This window comes from Triturus cristatus, chromosome 2_2 (genome assembly GCF_964204655.1).
Source record: "Triturus cristatus chromosome 2_2, aTriCri1.1, whole genome shotgun sequence".
NCBI lineage: Eukaryota > Metazoa > Chordata > Amphibia > Caudata > Salamandridae > Triturus > Triturus cristatus.
The window spans coordinates 866,834,338-866,861,491 of record NC_140582.1 but is presented as its reverse complement, the minus strand read 5'-3'; the positions used below and the strand labels follow the sequence as shown (position 1 = coordinate 866,861,491).

The window sequence follows — 27,154 nt, the reverse complement described above, 5'->3', positions numbered from 1 at the left end:
GCAACACAGATACAGCTGATGGTCTGCATGACCACACTCACGCCATGCAACCTGTTCAGCTGTTCCTCATTATCACTGTGATTGCTTGCTGCTGCTGACTCCTGGCTACCCAATAACCGTCAAATATGGCCCAATGGTTCTCTGGCACCACTCCACCTAGGGGCACCACATTTGCCCACACACCGTGCCTTAAGTCTCTGGACTCGGCAAACGTGTTGTGCCTAAAGCAGTGCACCACACTCACCTCTGTAGACATTTCATGTCATTCTCTACCAGCTGCCTGTTGCTACAACCATTGTCTGCCAAAAAGACAACTATTTGGGGTTGCAAATAATGCACAATGGTCTTTCTCAGTTGCTCTCTTCACGTAAACTGTCGGATCCCATCCTTGTCACCAGTTTTGAGGCCAAACACTAGGATTTATTATAAAAGTATAAGTGTATTGAAGAGCATCAGTTCAACCATGAAACCGCTGGCAGGTCTGCTCACAACAATCCAGAAGCCCCTTGACACAGAACCCCCTACTCAGTGAGACCTAAAGTACCAACATCATTGTTGGTTGTGTACCTTATCAATATCACATATATAAGCTGCAACCCCCAGATGCAGAATATCATGCAAATATGATGCAATTAGCCTAATTCCTAGAGGGAAATAAAAGAGAAATGGTTGTCTTAAGCTGTGTAGTTATTCATACAACTTTACTAGTCTCATGTCACACCTATGTGTGGTAGAGGCATCGTCATTAGTAAACGTCCATCTTTTCATGGGCCTTCACCAACGGATCCCATTTGCTTCTTTCCCCAACCAAAACGTCCCCAGACTACTTCCTCATCCCTTGACCCAATATATCCAAATATGTAATCGTAGTGCATGGTTTATAGTGGATTAACCTGTTTAGTAAACTCTAAATCAGTCCCTTTGCTTTCTAAATCCATTATCCCCAGACATCCTAAAAGACATGACTCTTAATTTGAGAAAAACCTTACTCAATATGTTTTTGTGTACATCTAGGGTCCATAATTCTATAGCGTGTGTGATATTTGTTGTGCAAATAGCATCTCATGGATGAATACTGGGCACCCTGTTAACCAGTGGCACAGAAAGAATGCCCTTGTACCCTACATGGCTATTGTCTGGAAAAGCATTCAGGATCAACAGCCTATATCATCACAATACTTGTCTATTTGTTCCACCACCTTCTTGAAACCACTAAGTTAATAATTCCATCTCCACTGATCAAATTTGTTGCCAAACTCATTTGAGTCTCTAGTCTGTGTGAATCCATTTCAAATGATTTTCTAGGAGTTCGGAATGTTTAACTGAATGCCGATCATCATGTTGCTTTAGTCTGCTACTGCCTCTATCAGTGTTCAGGCCAGTGCTTAATTTAAGCTGGTGTTTGCTGGTGCTTGCATCTCCACCTAATTCTTAAGACCAGCATTTATTACAGTTCACCATATTGTGGGACTGTTTGTCTATTTTTAAAGTGAACTCATCAGCAGAGTAATTAACAAATATACATGGAAAACTAATACAGCCAGCATGCCGAGACCATTCTTACAGCTTTGGGTGGCACTTGTATGAGGGTGATGGCAAGTAGTTGTGTGGGTACAGCCATTAAGTAGCTCTGGCAGTGGCAGTGGCTGGTGCAGTCTGCACTGACCTCTTGAGAAATAGCTTGGGCCCTGACACTTACTTTTTACAAATTAAACACTGGTTTAGACTGTGCAGGCCAATTGAGCAAATAGGGCATCTACCTAAACATAATATTACTTATTCCTGAAGCTATGTGCGCATTGATGTTAAATTTACATGTGCAAATAGTCTGATTAATAAGTGCAAAACTCTTTGTCCAATTTAGGGAACCTGAGAATTGATTTACTCACATGGCGTTTACATGTAAGTGTGTCTCCTCAAATGGGTGGGGAGTATCTGTTACAAGGATGCCTGGTAGTTTGTGCACACTCACATATGTACAAATGCATGTGTTTTCAACCCAAATCTAACCCTTTTACTCCTTGGATAAGGGCAAAGAGTCAATCTTTTTACAGTGTGAAATGGAAAGGGGATAGCCCCACACATTAGCGGGTGTATTGAGGAACGTTATTTTAAGATGGAAAAATAATTTTCCCATGTAGAAAAAATGGTGCATTTTATTATGAGAATATAAAATGTTTAAAATCGAATTCATAATAATTTTGCTTTAATTTGCATAGCATGGTTAGTGTATATCCCATATGAAATATATTTTAACCTCAATGCAAAGGTATACTAATGAAAAACTTAACAATTGGGAAACATGCAAACAATCTCATTAGTATATCAGGTGAGCCAACTGAATTTTTGCACCTATAAATGCTTTAACATGTTGCACTTTTATATATTAAACATCACTTTTAAAATAGCATCAGTGAGAACATTTTTATAGGTATGCATTTTATCAGTGAAAACTATTTGGAAAAATAGTTCCAGGTCACTGTAAGGGCTGCCCACTTGTAATTCTTCTTATACCCAAATAATGTCTGTGGTCTGGACTGTAAGGACATCATATTTCAAAATTATGAATACATTTTTTTTTATGTTTACTATTTAAGTCAAAGATTTTATTAAGACCCCGACAAAAATATAAAAAGAGATACATTACCTGAGTCGAACTGTAGAGCCACGTGTTCAGATAAAACATTTAAAACAATTTCCAAAAAAGATTTTAAAAATCTAAACACACAAATTCATTAGGGGTAGATGTAATGTTGCCCCTTTCTTCCTGTACAATGCCCCACCACAGATGACTAAGACAGCTGGCAAGGTTTGAGGGGTTTATTCATGTACTACACACTCCAGCAGGAGCGCCGGCACGGAGCTCCTTATCCTATTCGAATCGGCGCGCTAATGCGCCCCTAAGATGGCCGCCGCCGGAAGTCCGGTGACGTCACGCCTAGCGTGCCGTCGACTAGACCGCAACACCACATCTCCCCCTTTTACAACACAATAGGCAATGTCCCTCTCCACCATAGAACAGTCTTACTTGTGGTCCAGGTTGAACTCCTCGAACCTTCGTGGGAGCAGTATTCTTCTTCCGCAGCGTGTCCTCCTGCTTCCTGCGCCTGCGGTCGGGGTATTGCCCCCCCCACTCGGATCCGCTTCCCCACAAGCTTCTTGGGGCTCAGCCCCACCTAACTCAGTCCCTCGGTCACCAAGCCCCGGAGTCTCGACTTCTCCTCCTCTTGGACTCCAGGATCCCTTGGGAACGCTTCCTGCTTCCCCCTCTGGTCTCCTACTCTCGCCTTTCCCCGCCGGTGTGGCCCCAGCTCCTGCCTCGCCATCCAGCTCCAAGTTCTGTTCAGTCTCATTGATTCTGGTGCATCTTGCCATCCGATCTTGTGCCCAAATCTTCCCGTCACTTAGTAAGGCTGATGTGGAATAGGGCTCTACCACTTGGAAGGGGGGCGTGAACTTGCTGTCCCCTTTCCTTCCCTGTGTAGGCAGTTTCACCCTCACCCACTCTCCTCTCTCCAAGGCGGCTTCCTTGGTGTTGTGCCTTGCGTCGTAGTAGTTCGTGTATACGGCTTGTGCTTTCTCCAAGTTTCTGCGCACCACTGCCGGTGACCAATGACTCTGCACCGTGAGCCTCTTCCAAGCTACATTGTCTCGGGTGAACGGTTCTCTTCCTCTCAGAATGCGGAATGGGCTGTAGCCTGTGGACGAGGGAGTTATCCGGTACGCCCATAGCATACGCTTGAGTTCTTTCTCCCAGCTTGCTCCCTGGCCGATTGCCGCTTGCACTGACCCCATTATCACCCTGTTGAATCTCTCCACTGCTCCGTTCCCAGCAGGGTGGTAGACCGGCGTGCGCCTGACAGTTATCCCGTTCCTGTCCATGAAGGCCTCCCACTTCGTGGATGTGAACTGTGGGCCGTTGTCACTGAGGATTCCCTTGGGGATCCCTTCTCTGATGAACACCTCCGTGAGGAATCCCAGGATGGTATCTGTCTCTGCGTTGTCATCCACATGGACTTCTGGCCACTTCGAGTACCTGTCCACGACCACGGTGAGGTACTTCTGGTTGCCACTGGCGTCTTGTATGGGACCTAGAACATCTATGGAGATCTCTTCCCACGGATTTTCCGGGAAGTCGAAGCGTCCCAGCGGTGGGCGCAGCACTTTTTGCGTCTTGTCTGCATTGTTGCATTGCTCGCACGTTCTGACGTGTCTTTCCACCGCGAGGTCCAACCCTGGCCACCAATAGTCCTCCTTCACTCTTCCCTTCGTTTTCACGATGCCCAAATGTCCTTCGTGAGCAAGAGCTACCACTCTGGGCCTCAGCGCCGTCGGGGGTACTACCTTGTTGCCCCGGAACAGAAAACACGGGTTGTCCCCCAGCGACAATTCTTCCCTGACTTCCCAGTACTGTTTTAGTTCTTCTCCCAGCAACCTCTTCTCCGGCCACCCCTGCGTCACGTACGTTTTGACCGCCTTCACCTTCTCATCGGACCCATACTCTTCTTCCCACTCCTGCTTGCTGATTGCTCTTTCGTGATCGCTCATGAACGCCACTGCGTACTCGGCCCAAGTCTCTGTGTCTTGCGCCTCTGCCGGTTCCTTTGCCGCCGCCCTGCTCAGGTAGTCCGCCACGCGGTTCTTGGTGCCTGGGATGTACTCTACGTCGTACACGTAGTCGAGGAGTCGCAGTGTCATCTTCGCAATTCTTGGGGTAGCGTGCTCGTGGCCGTTGGACGTGAGCACTTTAATCAGGAGTTTGTGGTCCGTTCGTAAGAGGAACCGTCCTCCCCACAGGAACTGCCGGAATCTTTCCACTGCCCACACGACCGCCAGCATTTCCTTTTCAATCACGCTGAATTTGCGTTCATTGTCAGCCAGCGTGCGGGACGCGAAGCTGATTGTCGCTGTCACTCCTCGCGCCGACTGTTGCGTGAGCACTGCTCCAAGGCCTCGGTCGCTAGCATCTGTAGTCAGGGTCGTGGGAGCCGTCGGGTCAAACCCTTGGATGGGTATGGCGCCACAGATTTCTCTCTTCACTTCCTCGAACTCTCTCTCTTGTTCCTCCTTCCATGAGAACGCCGTTTTCTCCTTCAGGATCGACCTCAGGTGGTGCGTCTTTGATGCAAAGTGGGAGACGAACTTGCTGTAGAACTCAGCCATCCCTAAGAATGTCCGTACCTCCTCCTTGCTAGTGGGCGTGGGTGCATCTCTGATGGCAGCTACGTTGGACGCCTTGGGTTTTATGCCTTCCTGACTGATTTCGTGCCCCAGGTATGTGACTTTCCCCAGTCCGAACTTGCACTTGTCCCACTGGGCCGTGAGCCCGTTTTGTTCCAGCACTGTCAAGACATTCGCTAGCCTCCGGTCATGTTCTTCCGTGGAGGCGCCCATCACCAAGATATCGTCCTGGAAGAACTGAATACCTTCCATCTTGTGGAACAGACGGTACATCAATTTTTGGAAGACCGCCGCTGCCGAGGCGAGCCCGAACGGCATCCGTAGGAACTTGTAGCACCCGAAAGGTGTAATGAATGATGTGAGGTGGTTGCACGATTTGTGGAGTGCGATCTGGTGATACGCAGATGTTAAATCCACAGTGGAGAACCACTTGGCGCCCTTGGTCTTAGCTAACATCTCATTGATGCGGGGAAGGGGGAACTTGTCCACTACAATGTTCTTGTTGAGTTCCCTGAGGTCCACACATAGTCTCACCTTCCCGTTCGGCTTCTGCGCCACGACTAAGGGGGCCAACCATTCCGCATTATCGATGGCTTCGATGATCCCGTTGTCCTCCAACCTCTGCAGTTCCTCTTGTACTGCCTCCCTGGTGCGGAACGGGATGTTTCGCACTTTGTGGGACACTGGTCGGGCTCCTTCTTTGAGATTTATTTTGTGCGTGAACTTTGTTAGCCTCCCTATGTCGTCTCTGAAGACTTCGGGGAACTCTTCCTTCCACTGCCTTGCTCCCACTTTGGGGTCGTCCTCCATCATGAGTACTTGTATGCGGCCTCCTGGGTTCAGCTTTATTTTCAGCTTCCCTTGATCTTTCCATCCCAACACTGATGGTCCCTTTTCTGCCACGTACAGTTTTCCTTCGCACGTCCTGCCCTGGAACTCGAACGTGAGAGGGCAATACCCTACCATGGGTATGGGTTCCCCTGTGAACGTCACCGGGTGGATGTCCGTGGGGCGCAGTCGGTGTGTTGTGACAGGTGCAAAGTCATCCTCCCATATCTTCCTCTTTATGATCGTGTAGGGGGACCCTGAATCTGCGACCATGGTGACTCCTACACCCCCTATGGTCATGGCGCACCTCGGTTTCTTGTCGACCGCGCCGTCGATCCCCAAGACCTGGTCATCTATCATCAGGATCTCTTCTTCGTCCTCCTGCCCTTCTTGCTCTTCCTCCTTGGTCATCTCCTGCGCCACGTACTTCACCTGCTGCCTTGACGTCTTCCTTCGGCATACTCTCTCATAGTGCCCCATCAGCCCGCAGTACGTGCATTTGGCCCGGAACGCTGGGCACCCTTTGTCGTTGGCGGCGTGCCTTTCGCTGCCGCATCTGTAGCACCCGTTGGTGCTCCCTTGTCCCTGCGTCTGCTGTTTCGCGCCCCGGGTCATGGGCTTCCTGTGTTGTCGCGTGCTGTGCTGCTCCGTCGGTGTCTGTCTCTCGTGGCCTTTTCGGTCTTCTATCCTGCACACAGTTTGTTCAGGGTAGCGGTCCTTCTTCGCTGTCTCTGCACATCTCTTGGACATTTCTGCCTTCTTCACCATGGCTATCACCGTATTGAGGGGTTCGTCACCGTTGGCCCACAGCTTATCTTGAATGGACGCATTCGCTGCGTGCATTACTATTTGGTCCCTAATCAACTCTTCCTGGAAGGCTCCGAACTTGCACGTTAGGGCCAGCTTCTGTAACGCCGCTACGTACTGGTCAATCGTCTCTCCTTTCTGTTGCGCTCTGTGGTAGAAGTTGTACCTGTCGACGGCTACACACACTGTCGGGCGGTAATGAGCATCCATGTCGTCGATCGCGTGTTGAAACACATCGTCATCCGCCGCGGGCCGGACCACCTTCACCAGATCGTCGTAAACCCTCTGACCTGCAGGGCCCAAATGGTGTAGCAGCATCCTCTTCCTGCGCGAGCTCGAGAACTCAGCGCCACTTTCCTCTTCCAAGGCGAACAGGAAATTCAAGAAGTACGGCTTCCAATCCTCCCATGGCATATCTGGAACCCCAGCTTTCGTGAGGAAGGGTATCGGGTTCGGCAGTCCCGTCGAAGTGGCACTCATCCTCCTCCTTGCCTCCGTTCGCCGCGGTCGTGGACTCGAGCTTCTCGACCCCTGGGTGCTGTCGGGGCTCCCTGCGTCCGGGTCGTCGTCGCGGTCTGTGGTGCCGCCGCTCGCGGTACGTCCTGTGACCCCCGCCACGATGCGTGCAACCGCCTCTCCACGTGGACTCTACCTGGGGCGGTACCTGTGGGGTTGTCGCGGTCCGGAATCGGCTCAGGGGGGCCCGTCAGGAATGTAGCGCTCTCGCCTTTCCTCTCCGCGACACTGCCGCGCTCCTGCTGGTCAGGGGTGGTGCCTGTGGGCGTCGATGGCTGGCAGACCACAAGACACTCACCCTGGAGGCAGCGCTGGGCCGTTTCACCTCCTCGTCGCCATTGTAATGTTGCCCCTTTCTTCCTGTACAATGCCCCACCACAGATGACTAAGACAGCTGGCAAGGTTTGAGGGGTTTATTCATGTACTATGTGGAAATTTAGCTTGCAAACTGAACATTATCTGCGCCATCTTGCCCCTCCCCAGCACCACGCACAGCGAATGCACGGCCGCCATTTTAGGCACCCCACTCATTGTCAATCGCCAGCGCGGTCCCCTTGGCGCTACAAGCATCCCCCCGCGCGCCGGCCACCCCCGCTCTCTCATACAGACCATAAACCCTCTCCTTCTGCGCGACCCTGCTACGGAACCACTTCCAACCGACAACCCATACATGGTCATGCCTCTCCTTTGATAACCCCCTTCCTCTGCGCCCCATTGTCTGAACTGGTCCCAGGCCATCACCTAGCCCTGCGGATGCAGTTTATTGCCCCTACTGTAAGGGAAACACCCCACATCAAAGGGATTACAGTAGATCAAAGCCCCTACCCTCTGAGACCCGGCCGGCTGCACACACCCCCGGGAATTAGCGGAATTCCCTGCTGCGCGATAGCCATCTCCCACTGCGGGTAGGGTGGGAACTTCTACTGTATCTATGTGTGGGATCGGATCTGAGCCGGGGCTTCAGGGGATGTTCTTTCAGGCATCAAGGGAATCTCAAGAATATACTATGTGTAATAAAGCAATAAACCAGTGTATAAGAGACCAGGTCTCAGAGATGCAGTTAGAGCACCTCGTGACGATACCTTGCTGTCTGATCTGATGTGTTCTGCTCCGACGGAATAAAACTTTGTTTCCTGCCTTCCAGTCTCCGGCGCCTGCCTCTTTTATTGGTAAATTATCGAGTGGTATGAGAGGCGATTACCGCCGGGCAAATACTTGAAAGATTATCGACTGAAACTGCCGCTACCATTTAACAATTGGCGTCCCAAACGTGGGGCCCATCAGCGACACGTGGATCCAGTGGGAGAGGTCCCGACGACAGAGTGAACGACTGCAACGATCTGGAGAGCTCCTGCCCAATAGACCCTCGTCTGGCAGCCGATCATCCGAACTTCACTGGTTCCGAGCAGACCTCTCTCGAGTGATCTACGGTCCTGACTGGGAACCATCAGGAGTGCCGCGGCAAATACGGAGAGTAGAGGACGATCGGGCGCTGGAGGCGGAAGACGAGAAACTGTCCACGCGGTCCGGGTAAGGTCGTGATACACGACAAATTGAGAAATAATTGATTGATTGTTTGACGCTTTTGAAATACTAGTATTGCTCATTGATTGTGCTCATTGATTGTTCTCTTTGAGATATTCGCTGTCTACAAACGGGGAGGAGTAGAAATACTCTCTCTCTCTCCCTTTGCAGATAGTGAAGGGTAGGTAACGCAGACTTTTGTCCCCGTTGAAACCCGTCGTGCCTATCTTTATCTCCCCATTGATTGATTGTCCGAACATTGATTGTTTTGAAGAATAGTGCTTTTTGAGATATTCTCTGTTTGCAAATAACGTAGAATAGGAATATTCTGTCTAGTCTTTGCAAATAGTGAAGGGTAGGTAACGCAGACTTTTGTCCCCGTTGAAACCCGTCGTGCCTATCTTTATCTCCCCATTGATTGATTGATTGATTGTCCGAACACCAGTTGTTCGATATTGGTTCTTTGGAGGTATTCTCTGCTTACAAATAACGAGGAATAGAGATATTCTGTCTAGTCTTTGCAAGCAGTGAAAAGATAGGTAGTGCTGACTTTTGTCCCCGTTGAAACCCGTCATGCCTATCTTCTCCCCACTGATTGGTAGTTGGTTCTGCCCGGACCGCTTATTAGAGGTGAACCACCCGGCTCCACTGGAAGGCACCCCTAATAAGGACATGTTCACTAAATATGGACTAGTCGCCGTAGCTTATAGCAAGCTGTGGCATAAATATACCAAGAAGGACCCCGAAAGTCAGTGGCCACTGATGGGATCCTTCGACGACCGCAAGATAGAAGCGCTAGAAGTAGCTCTGCGTAACAATAAGACGACGCCTACTATGCTTGACAGTATTGGCATGTGGCGCAAAGAAGCGACGCAACGGAAAAAGAGGGAAGAAGTAAAAGCAGAAAAGGAATTACGAAAGGCAGCTCACCTTGCCGCTAGAAAGTTAGAAGAAGACATAAAGGAGAGAAGGGAAACTAAACTAAGACAGGAGCCCGAAACCTCAGGCCAGTACGCTGTTAGGACCCCTTCTTTGCTCTACCCTGAGTTGTCCTCCAAGCAGCGAACGAATGACGAATTACTGTTAGGTCCCCCGATCATTTACATGCCCCCTCCGTATGCACCCTCCCAATCAGTAGTGCAACACCCACAACCCCCGAACACGAGCGAAAGCAGTACAGGGGCCTCGGCCCTCACGGCCTCCGCGCCGGCTGAGCCTCTTGTGCCGAACCCAACGTCGACTACAACGCTAGACGACCATGAGATAGGAAAGAAAGAGTCCACCAGAATGAATCGATTAACTAAGGATGAACGAACAGGAATCGACAAGATAGTAAAGGCACTGGTAGGATCCTTTTTGACCTTACAAAAACTAAAATAACGCTAGGAGTTAGCCCTTTGTGGGACATATGAAACCAAGGGAAGGAGTCAAGCTCACAGTCGAGACGACCGCGAGGTAGCCCGACTCCATTACTCTCGCTACCTAAACATGTCTGCCCTACTGCCCACCCCGCCCAATAAGCATGACAAAATCCCGCACAAACGGAAGCCTGCTGACACCCACCATCGACGTCACCAAACTAGGGCTAGATCGCGCACAATTGGGCTATGTTATTTTTCCGATTGCACAGTAACCTTCTTGTGCTCGTCATCAGACTACAAAATATGTACAAACACTCCAACGAAGCAATGTAGTTATAACATTTTAATAACTTATAGGATACAACAAACACACCAACAGGGTAAACAGGTTAAAACACGTTTTAAAACAACTATTTACATGACAGTCTGCTGCAACCTCCACCCCAAAGCCTTAACGTCCACGTGACACCGTCCTCGCCTCTCCTTCCTCGAAATTGCAACATTGGCCTGTTTTGGGCGGTCCCTCTTAGTTGACTTTGGGCTATAAAAGCCATGCAAAAATCCATTGACATCAGTGGCGAGCGATTGTGCGAATAGGCCGGAGGCTATACGAAGCGCCGAAGTTCTGGCAACACCAAGGCGGAGCCCGCCACGCTGTGCGGGCCTTTCCGCTTTCTCTTCTTCTTTCTTTAATGAGGGCTGGTGCCCTGGCGGGGGGAAGCGACGCGGACGGGCCTCCCCCACCTCCCCAGGTGGAGGCTTGCCGGGCACCCCAACCGTCTTTGACTCTCCGGCCAGCTAAGCTGCACCCAACCGTCTTTCACTCACCGGCCAGCTAAGCTGCACCCAGCCATCTTTTTCATCGGCCTGCTGAATTTCACCCTGGCACGCTGTGCGGGTCTTCCCAGTCACTTCTTCCTTCAATAAACGGAGGGTGCCCTGGCGGGGGGAGGCGACGCGGACGAGCCTCCCCCACCTCCCCAGGTGGAGGCTCGCCAGCAGATGAGGGCACCCCAAACCGCATCTTTCACACGTCAGCCAGCTGAGTTGCGCCTTGCCACTTCATTCGCCGTTCGGCTGAGCCGGCACCCCTGCACGCGGCCGCCAGGCAACCACCCAAGCACCGGGTTCACCAGGACTGCCGCTAGCACCCGACGTGAGGAGTGGGCCCCCGCAGCAAGGTAATCGGGGACCCACCCCGGTGGTGATACCATCCAAACTGCTGTCGTCACTGCTACTGGAATCTCCCCGGTGGCAGTACCATCCGAACTGCCGCTGTTACTGCTGCTGGCTCCTCTCCGGTGACTGTACCGAAGAGCTGCTGCTACTGCTGCCCTTGAACTCCGGCGGTTGACCCCTCCGGTTCCAGGCCTGGCCCACCGTGAGACAATTCTGGACTCGAAAGCTTGTTTGCTAGGGCATGGGCCCCACCCTTGACAGAACGCTCCCCTCAGCCTTGCAGAATTGGTTGGAGTCATTTGACGTTCGACTCCTGCGGACTTCCGGTAAGGACAAAACCACCGCCATTGCTCTTTTGCCCCCCGAGCGGCAGCCACCTTGCCTCCGCTTAATACAGTGAGACAGTAAAGCGTCGGCGGAAGAACCCGCCTGCTGCCCCGCCCTAAGAACAAACCGTGGCATTGCTACAAGGTTGCAGTGACGCCATGCTGACGCAAAGTTGACGCTAACGAAAGTTCTCGAACTACCGAAAGGAATTCTGGTTCAACTGCTAATTCATGGAAAGACTTAGACTGTGCACTGACCCGACCCCGCCCCAAGATGGCGCTGATGTAGGAGTGGCCTACAACTCCTTGTGGCGTTCCAGTCACGTGACATTTGTGTTAAAAAAGAGAGAGATATATATATATGTATGCGATGCTTACACACATGATGGCGGGAAAAAGGGGGGGGGACCGATTTTTATGTTAATCCAGTGTTGCTCATGTTGCTCGACGCCTCTCACACCGTGGCCGGTCTATGGCGGCTGTAGGCCCGTACTTCCATACTGACATTGTTTTAAATAAAGGGCTTCTTAAAAAGGAATTACGAAATCAGTGTCATGACTAATCATCTGGGTTGTTGAAAGTTTTTTTCTTTTAAATAAATGATTGTTACTCCTAAGCGAAAGCATACAGATAACACAGACACAATTTGCCTAAAAATCTTTTTGTTTAACGGAATTTGTACCCATCACGCCTGCCCATTTTCCAAGAATTGTCAAATCAATAATGAACTATAACTTAAGGTATATGTCGCATGCAAGGTATGGTATCCTGCACCATGATACACGACCAATTGAGAAATACATGCACGACCAGGGAACGCGAATTTAGGAGATGAATGAACTAGAGCATCTTTGCCTCAAACTAAAGAATAATGGGTCCGTGGTGTTACCCACCCCTGCGGCTAGCCTGGTACATGGTAGGTAGAACCTTTCGTGTCTGCGCGCGCTGGGGTATTTTGAATACTGCACCTCCCCTCCCCTCTTATTTCCCCTCTATAGGTCACGACGAAGTTCCGACTGAAGAGTGGAGTGGACCTGGACCGCACCGAGTTCAATATCAGGGAAAACATAGACAAACGTTGTGAGATAGTGCGTAAAATTACAGACCATCATTGGGAACATGAAAAACCGTATGATATGATTGTGCGTGTGTACTACGATTATACGCTATGAATGTTTATGCATTTCATGTTTGGATCACTTGAAGAGAGCGTCACTGTATGATTGGAGTGCTTGTCCACCGATCAAAGGGAGGAGAATAAAGGGTCAGACACCCCCTAAGATAAACTACAAAGTGCTAAAGGTACGCCACATGCGTAGGAAATAGGGGACAGGAAAGGAGAGGTCCCCGTGCTCAACGCAGCCCTGAGTCTCCATCTTGATGCATGTACTGTCACCCCCTATCCGGCATTTGTGTGTACGTGATCACCGAATTTATGTCTTTTCCCCGCTTGTGTTTTCTTACATGGAACAGACCCATGCTACTCCATGTTGTGTGTGCACCAAGTGGCCTATTATCCTACCCATCTCTCTCTCTCTCTCTCGTTTTGTGTCGTATGTATGCCAAAATGGCCTACTTGATGCACACGTCTCTCTCTCTCTCTCTCTCTCTCTCTCTCTCTCTCTCTCTCTCTCTCTCTCTCCCTCTCCCCCTCCCTCGCAAAAGGCTCTCTCTTGCCCTCTTTTCTTCTTGAATAAATTAACGACATACACCCCTTTGGTAAGTGTATAATTGGCCTGAACACAGTGGTGTTCGAACAAATTGACAGAAACAAAAACGACCATACTTTACCACGTTACTACCTCTCCTTTTTACAAACATTAAGCCTAATCGGCTGAGAAGGAAAGGACAGGTAAGACGGCTGATGTCTCCCAATCTGACCCTCAACACGGGGACTATATGTCAGTGGTTTTTGTTCTTAAAGGACACCATCTCCACCACCCAGAATTACTCCTGACCAATTAGCCCGAAATAGAATGTCTAAAGCACCCTGTTCTCCCAGAGATAACTCCAGCCCTATACTAAGCCGTCTCAGAGTATCCCGAACGAAACAACTGATGGCCCTGTTTTAAACTGATAAAGGGTCACCTACTAAAAGGATACTCATGAACGCATGACAGTAGCACCTCGCACTTACGGGTACTACCAAACCTTGTATTATAAGGCGCAGAAACCGACACCTAGAAGGCCAGACGATGGACAGGGACACCCACGGAACCCTGCACCACAGCAGTAATTAATAGATTAGTAACACGCACATTAACATCAGAGTTAATAGGCACCAATCATGTAGTAACAGATAAAAGCATTTCCGCAACTACTCAGTGGTTGGGAGAGAGAATGAAGTATGTAAATGTCTTCCCTGCCAAGATCTCTAAGACTTTCGTTTCTTGTAACCTATTCAAGGATAACCTGCAGCCATCGGAAGAGAGGGGTCGGACGTGACGCACAGCCTGACTGCGGATCATAAAACATCTATGACATCGACCAAGGGGGAGGCGACGAAGCAACAAGAGTGTGAGATGAGACACCATTATCAGAACGATGAGCGCGAAGGGCTACATCGAGGCCCCTGCTCACTGACCAGCGTGCCTGAAGTCTCAACCCGTCGGGCCCGATTGATGGGCCCAGTGCTGAAAAGATTCTGCCCCCCCCCTTGGTCCGCATTTTTGATCCGATCCCATGCCACCCCATTCTCTCTTCCTCTTTCATTTGGACTATGACTTTGACCTACTACCGAGGAACAAAAGGCCGGCACCCTGTCTCAAAGGTACCTGTGGTGAACTGTGTTAAGGAACAGGACTGTGATCAAAGAACAGTGAGTGGTTGCACCCTGCCACGTGAAGAAATCGGATTTGAGCTGGACCTTAGTTCCACCGCCGGTGCTCAACAGTGCCAACGAAAGAAGAACAACAATGAGAGCTTACCAGTGATAGCTCTTTATGAAACAAGGACACTGGAAAGAAGAACCCATGTCAAAGTTGAAAATCCTCTCCCAACCACCTTATTATATTAACTATCTTCTTATCAAGTTTTCATGATGTTGCATCAATCACTTCCGATTGTTCACTGGGAAGTTAAGAAAATTTAACTTTTTATAGTAACACTCATACAACACCAGCCATGTACACGACTATACTGCAACTTTGAATGCACTTCCTCCTCGCCTACTTTATCAAACTGTATGAGACAATGTACAAATATGTCAGATTACTCCTGCCTACCCTAACGACTCTGTATCTTTAAAATGTGTGACGAACATTGACGATACTGTAACTGAAAGGCTAACAAAGGTGAATACTGGCCGGACAAGCTGGCGAGATATGTTAAAAGGGAGGACTGTGGAAATTTAGCTTGCAAACTGAACATTATCTGCGCCATCTTGCCCCTCCCCAGCACCACGCACAGCGAATGCACGGCCGCCATTTTAGGCACCCCACTCATTGTCAATCGCCAGCGCGGTCCCCTTGGCGCTACAAGCATCCCCCCGCGCGCCGGCCACCCCCGCTCTCTCATACAGACCATAAACCCTCTCCTTCTGCGCGACCCTGCTACGGAACCACTTCCAACCGACAACCCATACATGGTCATGCCTCTCCTTTGATAACCCCCTTCCTCTGCGCCCCATTGTCTGAACTGGTCCCAGGCCATCACCTAGCCCTGCGGATGCAGTTTATTGCCCCTACTGTAAGGGAAACACCCCACATCAAAGGGATTACAGTAGATCAAAGCCCCTACCCTCTGAGACCCGGCCGGCTGCACACACCCCCGGGAATTAGCGGAATTCCCTGCTGCGCGATAGCCATCTCCCACTGCGGGTAGGGTGGGAACTTCTACTGTATCTATGTGTGGGATCGGATCTGAGCCGGGGCTTCAGGGGATGTTCTTTCAGGCATCAAGGGAATCTCAAGAATATACTATGTGTAATAAAGCAATAAACCAGTGTATAAGAGACCAGGTCTCAGAGATGCAGTTAGAGCACCTCGTGACGATACCTTGCTGTCTGATCTGATGTGTTCTGCTCCGACGGAATAAAACTTTGTTTCCTGCCTTCCAGTCTCCGGCGCCTGCCTCTTTTATTGGTAAATTATCGAGTGGTATGAGAGGCGATTACCGCCGGGCAAATACTTGAAAGATTATTGACTGAAACTGCCGCTACCATTTAACATACTACACACTCCAGCAGGAGCGCCGGCACGGAGCTCCTTATCCTATTCGAATCGGCGCGCTAATGCGCCCCTAAGATGGCCGCCGCCGGAAGTCCGGTGACGTCACGCCTAGCGTGCCGTCGACTAGACCGCAACACCACAGTAGATTTTATAAATCTCAGCACTTCATCTATATTTGTTATTCTGAACGTAAGATACAGCGGAGATCTATAGCCATGGCACTCTGCTGAGACAGCAAGGCAGATTTCGAGCCTATGTCTTAAATCCTGGATTCTTTCCTGACACAAGTCACACAATCCTGCGAGATTGTACCATCAACTTTTCTAGGCATTGAGAGGAAGTACCCCTGGCCTGAGTTACAGCATAGTCCACCTAGCTCCATGTTCTAAGTTGAATGATAAATACTTTTGGAAATATATTTTGTCTCTAGCAGCCAACTGGAATTATAAAGTGTTTTCTTCATGCAATGGTTGATGTCACTTAATTGACTTACTGGCACATGCATCAACAATGCCATTTGCGATTCCTTATTAGCAAAAAATAAGGATTGGCTAATAAGGAATAACAAAAGGCTATGCATGTAGAAATCGCTTCCAAAATAGCGATTTCTAAACATTCCTTAATTGCGACTCGCAAATTGCGAGTCGCAATTAAGGAATACCTCCCCATTTATTCCTATGGGAATAGAGGCCCATAGGAATGAATGGGAAGACTTTCTCAATTTGCGATTCTCAATTAGAGAATCGCAAATTGCTCATGCAATTTCAAGGGTGCCAGGGTGTCAAAAGGACACCCTGTTGCACCCCTGAAATCTGCATATGAGTACATCTTGCACGCACACATGCCCCAAGGACATGTGTGTGTGTAAAATGGAACTTTGAAAAGTGCACTTTACTGCATTTTTCAACGTTTTTGCAAATTACCATGAAGTTCAACTTCATGGTAATTTCCTCCCCCTATTAGCGAAATCACTAATATTTCTACTTTAATGCATTTCATTTAAGGAATCTCAATTTGAGATTCCTTAAATGCAATCGCAATTTAAGTAATCGCAATTTAGAGATTACTTAAATTGCGATGTTTGCATTTGGGATGATGCATCCCAAATTCAAAAATAGCGGTCGCAAAGGGGCAGATTCTGAGAATCTGCCCGTTTGCGACCGGTTTTTGCTTTGATGCATGTGGGCCTAAGTCTCTGGATAGAGTTTTCAAAACAGAGCTTGGATTGTGCTGGCGTTCAGGAGGGTAAATATTCCACTTTGCATTCCAATTATTTACGACCAACTTTAGTTTTTATTAAACGTGTTATCTTTTTCTGGTGTTAAAAAGAATTCCTGTCTCAAGATGTCCCTACGTGTGCCTTCTGTTTCGTGGCATAGGCTATAGGCCCAACAAACTATATTTGCCATTGCAGAGGCATAGGCACTCGTAAGGTCAAATTTAGGGCGCAATGCCTGAACAGGGACTGATTTTATGGAGAATTTTCCCTTTATGGTGGTCCTAAAATTACCATTGCCTTATAGGTGTTTTAATCAAGAATATATATGAGAGTTGGTGAAATGGGGTATATATTGTTTGTAGATACTTAAAATGCCTCTTTCCTGTTTTTATGAAATTGGCTCATTACAGCTGCGTACCCCATAGCCTTGCTTCCTAAATGTGTGTAGTGGGATTTACTATCGAGATTTTAGCAAAATACTTTTTCTAAATAAGTGTATGATTTTACCATTTCCAAGGGTGTTCCCCTAACATGCCAGCTAAATGCCCTGCAGTGCATTCTTTCTTTAAAAGCCATTATTTCAGTCTTTGAGATGTTAATTTTTGAGTGTTGTTTCCCTGCGTCCCATTCAAAACTTTCAAATTAAGCTTTAGACCAAGTGCGGTAAGATCAAATAAACCCACATCATATGCATGCATCAGAATATGCAAATTATAGGATGTGACATATGGAGGAAAATTATGTACATTTTCAAATTGGGTTGGCAAGACACTGAGATATAGGGAGTAAAGTAACAAGGCCGGCGGGCAGCCTTGTTTCAGGCCATTCTTTGTTTGTATTTTTGGAGTTAGATCCTTACTTCCTCCCATTAACACTCTACACCACATAGAGGAATGTAGTGCTATAAGTAGTCTCAGTAATTTCGCATGGAAGCCCAATGAGCTCAGTTTCTTCCAGAGGGTTTGCCTGTTGACTTTGTCGAATGCCCTCAAGTAATATTATGAAGGCACTCTACAAGATTTGTGATTTTCTTACCCTATATTTGTCTACTGGGGTCTGCCCCAATGCAATGTTCTCCATCACCGAATGGTTAGGTCCGAAGCCTGCCTGTTCTTTTGTGATAATTCCTTTGGTGGTTGCCCAATCCTGAAGATGTTCAAGTATGCTGGCTGTGAAGATCTTTCCATATGCATCCAGGAGAGCAATCTGATGGTAGGTAGTTGTTGATGTTTGCGATTCTGTACTGAAATGACTGAATAATTTATTTCTATCTCTGTAAGTGGGAAATGTTGGGAAATGCAGTAATTTCATTAAGATTTTAATACCAATTTATGGACTCCAGAAGCTATCATTTTAAAAGTGTTGTAACAGATGACTTAAAATTATATTGCATTATGATTATTGCAGATGGATTCTTCTGTAAACTCTGTGAATGAGAAGAAATGGGGAGACATATCAAATGAGATAAAGAAGATTTTTAAGACTGCTGTTACGATCCTGCACGAAAATGGAAAAATGAAATTGAACCAAGCTAAGAGATATCTGTCTTCAGGTAACATTCAATTCCGACACATACATGTGCTGCGCACTCAAAGCAAAGGCTGCTACAATGAATGGACAGAAATCCCAAACTTTTTTTGAGAAAATATTCATAATTTTGTGAAAACTACACCTACTACAATTAATCAATTTTACTTGTTGTTTGAGTGACAATTGTCCCTGAGGGTATACCTCAGAAACAAAAGTCACTCAACATACCCCTGGCAGACTGGTTAGAGCTGAAAATGCTTCATTGCTCACATATTAAGGATGTTCAAGTCTGACATTGAAAAGCAGAGACTTGAAGTAACTTGCAAAACATCATCAAATAAATCTAGAGGCATGAACTTTGGAAAATCAGGGCTTTCAATGCTATTGAAAGAAATAACACATGTTATCCTTTGGGTTCAATAAGATGTCAAGGCTGTATCCCAGGGACTAACTCTAACTCTTCTTTCATAGTCCCAATCAAAGGAAAAATCATTTAGTAAGTCATGCAAACCTACTGCTGAAATTATTCATATGTGGCTTGTGGTATTTACACCCTTCTCAATCCACTCAATCTAATTCTTTGTCTTCTGTCTCTTGGAAGCATACACCGTGTTATTTCCAGGTCAACAATATTCGTTTTATTAATTCTACAAGAATTAAAGCGTGAATCACTACAGCACCAAATAAAACCCATTGTCTACTATACCACATGAATTTAAGGGGGAGATTCATAAAGTATTTGTCAAATTCTGAAATCTATGCATCCAACGTTTGTACCTAGAATTTACATAAATGTACAACTTTTATAGGACTTATAAAGGACAAAATAAGTGCACATTGTCATGCCTATTCCTACGTACCTATACATACCCCCAGAACTGGGGTAGCAAACCCACAGCAGACCATCACAAATGCTCAGATAAGCCCGCTACCTTCCTCGCTTCTCGTTTTCTCTCTTTCTCTCTCTCTCTTTCTCTCTCTCTCTCTTTCACTCTCTTTCTCTCTCTCCATCCATCCATTCTCTCTTTCTTTTTCTTTACCATGTATCTCCCCCCTGTCTGAACTCTTTTTCTCCTCCTCTTTCCTTCTCACTTGAAGCCCCTCTAGGCTTGATGCAAGTATCCTCAGGGAGCTGCTATAAGAGACAGAAGTAAGGGTCATGACCATGGGCTTTTAAAAATGGTTTCCAGTGGCTTCAGCCCACCACGAAAATGGTTGATGGAATAAAAGTTCAGTCTGGCGCTTCATACACCTGAGGATAAAGTGGACAATCCTCAGTGAATAATATAGCAGATATGAACATCATCACATCTATGTTTTTATTTTTTGCTCTCCACTTAGAAAATATTTTACAGGTCAACGTATGCCCTTTGCACTTCAATGGAATAATGAAGCGTTACATGTTCTTTCAACCCTTGAATCTCTCTTTTGAAGAAGTAAATTACAGTAGGTCTCCAGGTTTGTGATAATCAAACCAAATAAGTGTGCACCAGTCTATTTCTATGTACACACATCTTTACACTCCCCTAAAGTTCGCTTTTCTCACTGCTACCCATAAACAGGCAACTACAGAAAATATTCCATACTGCAGGCCATTCAAAAATCTTGAATCTGTCAATCAGTATTTGGGTTCTAGATCACCCCATTAAAATTTATAACACATCTAGGTGACACTAAGTAGAAAACCATTGGTAGCTTGATAGATTGTCATACTCAGTCTCCTCTGTGTTATCTGTTCTGACATTTTTATTTATTGTGTGGAACTCTGTTGTGGTAATGATATTTTCTGTTATTTTGTCTTCTGTTGTGTATTTGTTCTACATTATTGTAAAGTGATGATGCTGTGTTGAGCTTTTGATCATTGTGGTCCCCATTTATGAGTCATGTGGAATAAAAGGCCCCGGTAAAATATCGCTTCACCTGACCACGACTGGCCTGATGTTCCTGCACCTGGTTTTCGCTTGAACACCAGACCCACAATTACCAGCTGGTAAGTCAGGGCGTAAAGAGCAGTCAAGTCCCTGTTCCCGTTTCTGTCTCTGCCTTGTTTAGTCAAGAGAGCAGCATGCAATGCTCCCTCTTTCCATGGCACCCTTTTCACCCTCCCTGCCCTGCTCTCCAAACTGTTTTCCCTCCACTCCCACTCTGCCCCTTCCACCAAGCTCACCTTTACCACCTGCTTAAAACAAGTGCTATAGGAGAATGTTAATCTCCCTGGAACAGGGAAAACCATTAGCAATTCACTAAAAAAACTAAATTGGTAGCCAGGCCAAAGAGAACAGGGGGCTCTACAAAATGTGAGGGAGAGAGTAGCACCAACAATATATGGTACACTAGAAAAAGGGTCAGCTACCAAACCAACCCAATTGTAAACCTCCAAAAGGAGGTTTGTTAACAACAAACAGAGGTTTTAAGCACTCCAAGCATATACAAAATCAAATGTCCAATCCAAAGGTCGTAACTTTATCTGATCCACTTTAATCCAATTTTTCAAATCAAGCCAAGGGGAAATACAAATGTACATCCAATCGGAACAGCAGTGATACAGATTAGACTGACAGCCAACATGTGTTTCCTCGAATACCATTTTGTGCCTCGACTTCTTCAGGGCTGTAAATGTTTAAACAAACAGTATAAATTACAATATTACAGTTCATTTTCAGGTGCCTACCGTCACCTATCACAGCTTGCAGAATAGACCAACCGAATAGTGGAGGACTTGTTGACCGAAAATTGCTTGTCAAGGCATATAAAACAATATGTTATATAATCTACAATTATAATAGTGAAACCAAATGAACAAAGGAAATACAAGTTGTGCCAGAAAAGTTATAGTTGCTCATAATATACCTCCGTAAACAGAAATATGTGGAGGAAAGTAAAAAGAAAAAAAGAAAAGGAAAGAAAAATTACAGCTCCCAGCATGGAATACTTCCAGGTTCGGGTGCTTGACCTACATATCAAAAGTGCTCTATAGAGGTAAGAAGAAAAAGGGAAAAAATCAATAATAACGTGAATGTAGTGAAAATGGTATAATTCTTTTATTGAAGAAGCCCACATTTTGGTAAACGTAATTCCAGTAGTCACATGTAATCCCTTCATCAGTGAGAACAAAATATAGACTAATTTCAGTCCTCATGACACTAAATGAAGATCCAAAGCAGAAAACCGTACTTATCTATACCACTGCTGTTCTGATTGGATGTTCATGTGAATTTCCTCTTGGCTTGAATTGAGGCAGGGCACGAGTCGGGGGTACACATGGGTGGATGGCGTCCACCCACTTTTTTCACACGGTGGACGCCGTCCACCCTGCCAAAAAGTTTCCAAACACCAGGACACTTTCAGCAGCGCCTGCACATTGATATCTGCTTTCGATCAGCAACAAGGTGCAGGTGGGGGCGGGATGGGGCTCTCTTATTTCTGACGACTGCTGGGCCTCAACAAAGGCCAAATCTGAGGGGTCATCAGGCCTCCTTTTGTTCGAGTCTCCTGGCTGGCAGCAGTCAGGAGCCTCACACCTAGAAGCAAATGCAGCAGAGGGGAAACAAAGGCTTACACCTTGTTAGCACTTCACACATACTTAAGAAAGGCAGTGTTTCACTTTGTTCAGGATCTGTTCAGGAGATATGCATGCACTATAAGAACGTCAGATGTGTTGGCCTTTCCCAGCATTTGGAAAAAAAATAGCATTTATATAGCGCATACTACCCCTGAGGAGGGGTTGTAATAATTTAAATATTCTTTTTTCTTTTAAAGCACTATGGGTAGAGGAAGCCTTATGCTGACAAAAGGCAACATTGGTTTATGTGAAGCTTTCAAAAGTGTGAATCTCCTGTCTAAATCAGGAGTATTTGAAAGTATACTCAAAATGTGCTCACATAAACATAAATGTGAGGGCTGAAGATCTGATGTCACTTCTTGTGATGCCACTTCCAGGAGGAGGAGTTTTAGGTTTCTCTTGACGTAAGGGAAGGAAGGGTTGCATCGAAGGCATTACCATAGTCTAGTTTGGAGAGGACTTAAGATTGCACCACAATCTTGAAATCAACAGGTGGAATAAATAGTTGCAGTTTCTTGATGTTTTTGAGTGAGTACAGCGTTCCTTTTGCTGTATTCCTGATGTGCTCTTTCATTGACATGTTGTCCAGAAAGAAGCCAAGGGATTTTACGGAGTTGGATAGAGTAAGAGAGCAATTTAGAGTGTTGAGGTCATTGAGCCATTTGTGGATTGGAAGGTGGCTACTTTTGGGGGAGAAAATAATGACTTCTGTTTTGATGGGGTTTAGCTTTATGTGATTAGCGTAAAACCAGGTCTGTTACTTGTTCAGTGTGTCGTTAAGATGAAGAATGTCATTGGGTGATTTGATTTTGAAGTAAAGTTGAGTGTCATCAGCCTATGGGTGATATTTGATTTCTGCTTGTTTCAGGATGATCGTAAGAGGATACATGAAGAGATTGAAAAGGGAGGGGGAAAGAATAGAGCCCTGAGGCATGCCAAGATTGATCCGAGTGGGTTTTGACAGGCATGAGTTGATGTGGATTTTGATTAGTTGCGCTCGGTTTTGAAGGTAGGATGTGAACTATTTTAATACGGTGCCATTTATACCAAAGCGCAACTTCAAGTATTTAAGAAGGGCTAGGTGTTTAACAGTATCAAATGCCGCCAATAAGGCTAGTAGGACCTGGTCACCCTGCTCTAAGGATCTGTGAATGTCATCGGATATATTCAGCATGGCTGTTTCAGTACTACAGCCTTTCCTAAACCCGGATTGGAAGGAGTCAAGGAGAGAGAATTTCTGAATATGATGATTAAGTTGTTGAAAGACACATTTTTCCAAAGTCTTGGCAAGGAATAGGAGGTTGGAGATAGGTCTGAGGTTATTGAGATTGTTAGGGTCAGCCCTGGGATTTTTGGGAATGGGAGCGATTTGTCCTAGTTGGAGAGAGATCGCTACACAACCCGTGGTGAGAGATGTGTTGATGATAAGAGTCCAAAACAGGGCAATGATGTGGTTGACATTTTTCACCATCGAGGATGGGAGGGGATCCTTGGTGTGGGCAGATGGCTTTAGATTCACGATTATATTAAAGACTTCTTTTTCAGTTAAGGGTTTGAAGTTCGACCAGTTGGCGTTGTTTTTCAGTTAAGAGATACTTAGGACACCGTTAGTTCCTTTCGTGGTCGTTTGGTCAGCAATGGGAACTGGAGGAGGAGCTGCCGTGAGGGGAGGTGGGATGATAAGGGTGTTAAGGGCGGGGGTGTAGAGGAGACTTGTAAGAAAGATTTCTCCATTTAGGTGACTTTGTCAGCGAAAAAGCTAGCAATTTCTTCACATCGTTCATTTGTGGCGATTATAACAAGAGGGGGTGAAGACATAGTTTGTTGATTCACAATGTTAAAAAGCTCCCTTGGTCTGTTTTTTGCACAGTCCAGTTGGTTGCGGAAGAAGGAGGCTTTTTCACTAAAGATGTGCTTTTTGTATGCCAGCCTTAAAGTTCTAAGTAGTGCCAGGTGATTAGTTGAGGGGTCTTGTCCCCATGTCCTTTCTGCTTGTCTGAGTTTTCTTCTTTTGCTGTTGAGATAGGAATTAAACCATGTTTTTGATTTTGAGGATCTTATTTGTTTGAGTTTAGGCGGGGCCATTTGATCGAGAACGTTCGAGATCGATGAGTTGTAGTATGAAGTGAGCTCTTCAGCGGAAGACGAGAGGGGAATATGCTGTAGTTGATCACGAATCTTGGATTCAAGTTCAAGAATTGGCACTTGTTTGATATTTCTGGTTAACTGTTTAGGTTTCTTGAAAGAATGAGGGAGGGGTTTGAAAAGGAAATTGATATTGAAAAGAATCAGATGGTGGTCAGACCAGTCAACAAGTGAGATGGAGCTGATGGAGATAAGGTCATTTTTATTTATAATCGCATCAAGGGTGAAGCCTTTGATATGAGTTGGTTCACTGCAGAGCTGATTTAGTTTGTTAATTTCCAGGATTTTCGTGAGAAGTCGAACCGAGGTGTCTTCTGTGTTGTTCCAATGGATGTTAAAATAGCCCAAGAACACATCCTTCATGTCACTTAAGGGGAACTGAGTAATAAGGTCCGAGAGCTCTTCAGCAGAGAGGGCTCGTTTGCCAGGGGGATGGTAGATGGTGTGGAATTTGATAGGAAGGGAACCTTTGTTTATAAGTTCCACCCCTAGGTATTCGAAGGTCGAGTATTCCGCCTTACTTAAAGTTGAGAGTTGTATTCCTATTTTGTGAATTATGGCTAGACCCCCACCCGATCTTTTAGGTCTGTCCTGTCTAATGAAAGTGTACCAGGGTGGGGTTAGCAGGTCAAGTATAGGGGTGACGTGGTCATTAATCCAGGATTCCACAACTAAAGCAATATCTATTTATTCCCTGAGGATAGATTCAGCAATATCCGTAGCGTGCTTTGTTGCTAATCTACAGTTGAGGTGCATGCAGGAGAGTGGGTAAGGCTTCTCTTTAGAAGAAGGAAGAGTTGGAATGGTGGTACGTTGAGCTGGTGGTCTGGGCTCGATAATAGTTAAGGGAATTCTATTGGTGCTCACAATAATTGGGATGGTGAAGGAGGGTTGTGGAGAACTATTCTGGGGCTTTATAAGGTATGATTCACTAAGAGCAGCGGCTTCCAGATCAGAAAGGGTGCATTGAGCACGATGGGGTCTGTGGGCCAGATGACTTAGCAAAGTGCAGGGCCAGGAGATATGTTTAGATGCTGATGAGGGCGAGCCAGTGAGTAGGGGTGTTTTAGAGATCTCGGTGGTGTGATTGCTGGAAAGCTTAGTCTGTTGTGAGAAGTCATGTCTTAGGTGAGCTATGTCAAATGCTAGGGAGTCAAGTTTCTGTTCCAACGGGACAAGATCTGAGTGAAAGTGATCTTGACACTTTCTGTAATGCACGAGAGTGGACGAGAATCCAGTCCTTAGTCACGAGGAACAAACCGTGCTTTGATATGTGTGAGTTCCTTATTTAGGGGACTAGGCTTGTGGCTAGCCTGAGAGGGTTGAATAGGAATATCAATGGTAGGGAGGGGTGCAACTGCTAAGGGTTTAGCAGGTCTCGTGATGAGGTCCGAACCGCTAGGTTTGAGGTGCCCAACGTGTTGATAAGAAACTGAGTGATTGCTGGTAAGGATGAGCAACAGTGTTGACCCTCTGGAAGACGTACGCGTGATGAGTGTGTTGGAGGGGGAAGTAAGGGTGCTAGTCATGTCCCTGGGCAGCTCTGGACCGGAAGGTGAATTGGAGGGAGGAAGAAGTTGGGGTGGTTCAGGGGAGAGAGTTAGAGGTTGTGTGGAAGGAGGCAAATGACACTGATCCCCTTGAGGTGAGAGAGGTTTGAAAAATGACAGGAAGTGATCATCGAATAAAGAGAGGTGAGGGTCTGTCGCTTGTATAAAAATGTTACCTGTCTTGAAAATGGATATATCAATTTCGCCTCTAAAAGAAGAGGAGGGGGACGTTGTCAGTTTTGTTCCTTAGGGTATCTTGACGGTCTTGGTCACTTGCAGGAGGAGAAGGAAGATGTTTTTCCATTTGCCGGAAGATTGGAAAAGAAGACGAAATTCGTTTTCTTGGTGCCATTAGACAAATTGTGGCGGTATCAGCAATTAGAGTTTCTGGGTGTTCTTTCAGAAGATTGTGTTTGAGATTCTTTTTGGCATTCTTTGAGATATTCATAGGATAATCAATAGTCCATGAGTTAGGACCATATCTTACCAGAGTTGTTTTGAGAGGTTTATGGGGGAGCATAGAAATCAACATATTCGATGTTGGTTTCCGGTTTGACGGTGTCACATACGGGAGTTCGACCGAGGTTAGAGACCAGATAGGAGAAGGAGTGGCAAAGAGAGGAGGGCCAAAGGGAGGTGAGTAGTATATTTGAGCCCAGCACCTAAGGACCTGTCACCGGGAGCAATTGAAATGCTGACGAACATAACCATAGACAAACAGGCAAAGTAGTTATGAGGTCCTGTATTGAAAGTCAGCATAAACCAGGTAGCCTTCAGGTCTTATTGTGGCCACAAGATGAAGCTCTAATCTTAAACCAAAAACAAACATGCAGAATAGTTTCAAGGTTCAGCAGCAACATCTAGCATGATAAGGAAGCCTTCAGATCTTATTGTGGCCACAAGATGGAGCTCCAGACTAACCAAGAGTACGGAGTCTCCTGACTCTGGTGCGGGGAACAAAAAAACTAAGTGATGGCAAAGAGGAATAGGAAGATAGCTGCCAAGGGGGGGGAGACCCTGAGGAGTGGTATTCACAAAATGGCTGAGGATGATGAAGCCATAACCAGAGTGTACATTATTGGCAGGATAGATTCCATAGAGGCCTACGAGCCCCCTCACTGTTAAACTCTACAATTCCATATAGCTTTATTCTTTCTCATCACATTGCCGACCACTCCCTAAAATGGTTTGCTTTGGCACCCCCCAGCCTATAATAAGCAACGCTACAGGACTCACCAATAAACAGGAGGCGTCCTT

The 27,154-nt window shown here is 46.5% G+C and overlaps 1 protein-coding gene across 3 annotated transcripts in view; it reads left to right on the top strand.

Annotated features, from left to right (window-relative positions):
- NWD2 (NACHT and WD repeat domain containing 2) overlaps positions 1-27,154 on the top strand; it is a 688,119-nt gene that overhangs the window by 582,154 nt on the left and 78,811 nt on the right. For all 3 annotated transcript variants that reach the window (XM_085642291.1, XM_085642292.1, XM_085642293.1), the window contains one exon: positions 18,518-18,662. In XM_085642291.1, the coding sequence (XP_085498417.1) occupies positions 18,518-18,662 (145 nt within the window). The remainder of the gene's footprint in view (positions 1-18,517; positions 18,663-27,154) is intronic.